This window comes from Solanum pennellii, chromosome 2 (genome assembly GCF_001406875.1).
Source record: "Solanum pennellii chromosome 2, SPENNV200".
Lineage (NCBI taxonomy): Eukaryota > Viridiplantae > Streptophyta > Magnoliopsida > Solanales > Solanaceae > Solanum > Solanum pennellii.
Genome location: NC_028638.1, coordinates 51,469,448 through 51,474,641, shown reverse-complemented (window position 1 = coordinate 51,474,641; position 5,194 = coordinate 51,469,448). Strand labels below are relative to the sequence as shown.

Sequence of the window (5,194 nt, the reverse complement as noted above, 5' to 3'; positions counted from 1 at the left end):
CCTCGCTCTTCTCCTTCTCTTTTAATACTTGCTTTTATTTCAATCTGTGGAAACTTCACTTCTCTCTGTCTATAGCTCTCTCTTACAATATTCTTTCAGTTTTTTTCTGTCTTCTTCTCTATTTTCTTAACCCAATCATTACCTACTACCTTCGCACTGATCAAGCTAACAAAAGAAAAAAAAACACTGCAGGTATATATAAAAGCTTTTTACATATATATGCATTTCATGCAAATATTAAAATAGTGTCCGAATCAATTTCCGTATAAAAATTGAATCCCCCTATCTTGCATCATGATACTACTACATTTAGGATTGCATCATTTGTAACATGTTCTTGTGTTGTGTGACTCTGTAAGTTTTGCTGTCACGATACATTTGAGATTTTCGCTTATATTAGATTCCACCTATGAAAGAAATGAGTCAGAAAGGTGTCAAGTTCATTCTAGACAAACAGACAAGTGGTTCAGATTATTCCTTCTTTGGGATGATACGTTATTTTCTTCCTTCAAAATTTTCACACACTACCTATATAGCTAGTGGCTTTTTTTTCCCCTTTCTTTACATACCCTTTTTTGGCAAGCTTGAATATATCCCATAATACCCACTATTCCCTTTGCCTCTTACTTTTTTATTCTCCTTTCAAACCAAAGTGTGCCTAATATAAGTATTTATATCAAACCAGATAATAAATACTCCTTTCGTTTAAAAAAGAATGACCTACTCTGGCTTGTAATGGAATTTAAGAAAAGAAATAAGACTTTTTAATCTTGTGGTTCTAAATTAAAGTCATGTCAAATGTATCAAAATGCCCTTTAATCTTGTGGCCTTAAACATGCCACGTGAAAAATTAAAATTAAAATTTTGTCAAAAAAGAAAAAATGTCATTTTTTCTAAACAGACTAAAAGAAATAATGTCATTTTTTTTAAAACGGAGAGAGAGAGTACTTCGTATAAAAGGAAATGAAAGAAGTGCTGTTACATGTTTATTTTTCTTCAACGTAACAAAGAATTTAATTTTGACTTTTTTTGTTTATCCTGTAATTGATGAGGACCATTTTGTAGGGTAACGGTGTTAATTATATTTTTATATATATATGGTAGAGGCCGTTTTTAATTTGATCCATCATTGAACTAGACAAGACAGCATGATTAGCTCAAACTTTCACTTGTCCCGTTTCCTTCAACTGTAATGAAACGTGAAATATACCAAGAGAGAAAAGAGTGACTCTTCATCTCTCTCGACAGCAAAGCTTCATCATTTCGTTTTCTTTTCTTTCCTTTTCATCTCTTCTTCTATAACCCCACCATTAAATTAAAATCATATATCATCCTCACAAAATAACTTATTAGACTAACACCAAAATGGTTTGATGATTACATGCATTTATATGGCGATGGCTAGTACTATTACTATTACTATTTGTTTCATAGGTTATTATTATTTTGGTGTAATTATATAGATATGTTGAATGATCTTGTCTTTTGGTGCTGAATTTTATGCAGAGAAAGTTATAGGTTAAGATCAATGGATACAAACGAATCATGCGTTCCACCTGGATTTCGATTTCATCCAACAGATGAAGAACTTGTTGGATACTATCTTAGAAAGAAAATTGCATCACAAAAGATTGATCTTGATGTTATTAGAGATATTGATCTCTACAGAATTGAACCGTGGGATCTTCAAGGTATCTTCTTTCTTTTTTTCATGTTAGATTGGCTTAGATCTATTTTTATAGAGTTCTTGCTATTATAACAGTTTAAACTTTTAGATAAAAAATTACGTGCAATATTTAAAATGGAATTATGTTTTTGATTATGATCAGATAAATGCCGGATCGGATATGAAGAGCAGAATGAGTGGTATTTCTTCAGCCACAAAGATAAGAAGTATCCCACAGGGACCAGAACTAATAGGGCAACAATGGCTGGGTTTTGGAAGGCAACAGGAAGAGACAAAGCTGTATACAATAAATCAAAACTTATAGGCATGAGAAAAACCCTTGTCTTCTATAAGGGTAGGGCACCTAATGGACAAAAATCTGATTGGATCATGCATGAATATCGTCTAGAATCTGAAGAAAATGGTCCTCCACAGGCAAGTGCTTCATCTAATATTCAGTTTCAACTTTCAAGCTTACAAATTCCATTTACATCTACTCTCTACATATCTTTTGAACGATATATGTTCATCATCATAGTGTGAATTATAATGACGATATATGTATATAACTTAAACTGTTTATTCATTAACCAAAAATATCTCTTAGTCAAGAAACAGCAAGAAGAATTAATCCTAATTTGTTCTTCACATGCACATACTTTTATTTAGTAATCTAATGTAGAGTACATATCAAAGATAATTTCCAACACCTTCAAAGTCAAAAGGCATAACTTTATGAAACAAATTACAAGTGTGCTTTCTTTATTAGTCCCTTTTTGTGAGCTTTCACTCTTCCAAAAGAGATATTCGCAAATATGTATCTTCTTTACCTACAACCCTTTGACTAACTTCTTATATCTTTACCACACAATTGAGATATAAACTTTACGAACCTTCTTATAACCACCAAGTTAAAAGGAAATCACATAGATGAACTATCATATCAAATGCTAATTACTGCTCCCTCCCTCCGTTTAAAAAAGAATGACCTAAAAATAATTGTCCAACTTTACTTGTTCAGTTTGAAAAATCGAAGAGATAACTAAGTATAATTAATAGGGATGAGGTTCAACATGGACAAGTAAAGATAGATGAAGTGAGTATTAAATCGTATAATAATTAATTAATTTACTTTATTAAACTGTTGCAGGAAGAAGGATGGGTGGTTTGTAGAGCATTTAAGAAAAAAATTACAGGACAAACAAAGAGTAATAATATGGTTGAAGGATGGGAATCAAATTATTTCTATGATGAAGCAACTACTACTACTACTACAATAAGCTCCATAGTGGATCCTCTTGAATACATCACAAGACAACCTCCAAATCTTTCAAATAATAATTTCAATAATCTACTATGCAAACAAGAAACATCAATGGATCAAGCAGCTGAAAACAATCTCAACTTTTCTTATACAAATTCAGATCAATTCATTCAGCTTCCACAGCTCGAAAGCCCTTCACTACCACTCCTAAAAAGGCCAATTAGCTCCATGTGTCTCGTCTCCGATAACAACAACAACAACAATAATAATAATCATGAAGAAGATGGAAGCAAAAATGTTACGGCTGATTGGAGAGCACTTGACAAATTTGTTGCTTCTCAATTGAGTCATGAAGAGACAACGTTATACGAAGATGATCAGCACAATTGTTCCGATTTGGGAATGTTGCTATTGCTGAGTGATAGAGGAGAAGGACCTAAGCTGAATGAGATCTTGAGTTCGAGCTCTGAGGATAGTGATATTGGTATTTGTTTATTTGATAAATGAAGAAAATACGATCCATTTGAAGCTATTATACATATATATATATATTATATATATTATGTAAGTAAAAGTTATTATTTGTGAAATTATTAATGAGTGAAGAGAATCCATCCATTGTACGTATTGGAGTTGATTATATATAGAATTGCGAGGATGTGGAAGGAAATTGAATTTATGAAGAAATTACTAGTAGCTAGGAATTAAGAACTAGTACAACTAATAAAAAACTTAATACGTGCATGTGATATTTATGAATTTTGATCGTGTTTAACCATATTTTTACTTGTTTTATGTTGCATATTGGTATTCTACTTCTTTTTTTGTTTGCTTTTTTACATCATCGTGTCACATAAAAGATAATTATTTTGCGAAAACTCTCATTTCAACTTTCGTTTGATCCTTATTGGCCTGTTTTTCTTTTGCTGAGTTTTCAACCTCTTTAGTGTATTTATCACACCTTTCTAGTTTCGCAACTCAAGCTAGGTATCGTCAATCAATTGTATTGGGAGTAGAGCTAGAAGTCTGGATAATGGTTAGGTAATTAGGTTGCACGCAATAATTTTACTCAAATATCATTTTTTGTATGATGAAATTTCTCAAATATGTACAAACATTAAGTTTAGATTTTGATTATTAACAATTGAATCGAAGTTCTAAAATTTGAAACTCATAAAATTAAAATGATAGCTTTGTCACTCTGTATCTGATTTATATACCAAATTATAAATTTAGAATAAGTCCAAAGATTCCATCTTTGAAAAAGGAATTAGAGCACATAATAAAGTAGTATGTATCCTTGTTCTTTTTTTCTTGTTATTTGAGGAAACTATTTCATGCAAAGGAATAAAAGATAAAAGAATATTTGAGAAGTTTATGAGGATGGTAGGACTATTGAAAATTGACCAATTGGGAAATGTTTTGTAATGGTTTAAAAGGGGATATTAGATTGATGATGAAAAAGAGAAAAGCATAATAATAAACATGGGATGTAGTAGAAAATATTAGCAAAGGCATATAAGAAGAAGAAAATATATGGTATAGTGGGCCAATGTGTTGGCTAGCATGCGTTGTATGCACCATCGCAATGGCTTCTATTTTGGCATGCTTTGTCTCTTCTCAAAAGTAACCATTTGGACAATAGTTGATTTGAAATACAAATACTATAAAATGTAGTAACCAAGTTCAAAGAAAAAAAAAATATGTACTCTCGTTGTTCTAATTTATGTCGTAACGTTTGACTGCTTACGAAGTTTAAAAAGAAATCCAACTTTTAAAATATATAATATTAAATGATAAAAATTGTAAAATAATTATTTATCATTTTTTCTGATCGATTAAAAAGAAAAAAATTATCATATAAATTGAACTCATCCGGATTGTTTTTTTGTGTTGCGCAAACTTTAAAAATTTGGCATTTACTAGTTTGATACCAATCAGTCTTCTTATCATGGGAATTGGTGTCCGACAATAAAGTTTAGAACAGAATTTTGTGTATGTAGAGATTTAACCAATTAGTTCAGGCCCTGAATTTCTTTCTTCTACTTTTTGTTTCATTCTTTTGGTTTTAGAGGGGGGAGAATTAAAACTCTCTCTATATATAAAATGTTTCCTTTATTTAATCATATTGGGCTTGATGATCATAAAAGTTACAAAAAAAAAAATTTTCTTTCAGTTTTTCAAAACGTTACTTTAAAATATTATGTTTATTTATTACTCATGAAAATATCGGACAAATAGTTAAGTTGTTTGACAATCAAACT

The 5,194-nt window shown here is 30.7% G+C and overlaps 1 protein-coding gene across 2 annotated transcripts; it reads left to right on the top strand.

The window, feature by feature from the left end:
• Positions 1-62: 62 nt before the first annotated feature.
• On the top strand, positions 63-3,589 carry LOC107009497 (NAC domain-containing protein 37). 2 transcript variants are annotated; one of them, XM_015208838.2, is made up of 4 exons: positions 63-192; positions 1,507-1,691; positions 1,830-2,101; positions 2,817-3,589. In XM_015208838.2, exons 2-4 carry the CDS (start codon positions 1,529-1,531, stop codon positions 3,435-3,437), a joined length of 1,056 nt encoding a protein of 351 aa, XP_015064324.1. In that variant the 5' UTR covers positions 63-192; positions 1,507-1,528; the 3' UTR covers positions 3,438-3,589. The 2 variants fall into 2 exon arrangements, with proteins under 2 accessions (XP_015064324.1, XP_015064325.1); XM_015208839.2 differs by lacking the exon at positions 63-192 and adding an exon at positions 1,063-1,404.
• The last annotated feature ends 1,605 nt before the right edge of the window (positions 3,590-5,194 follow it).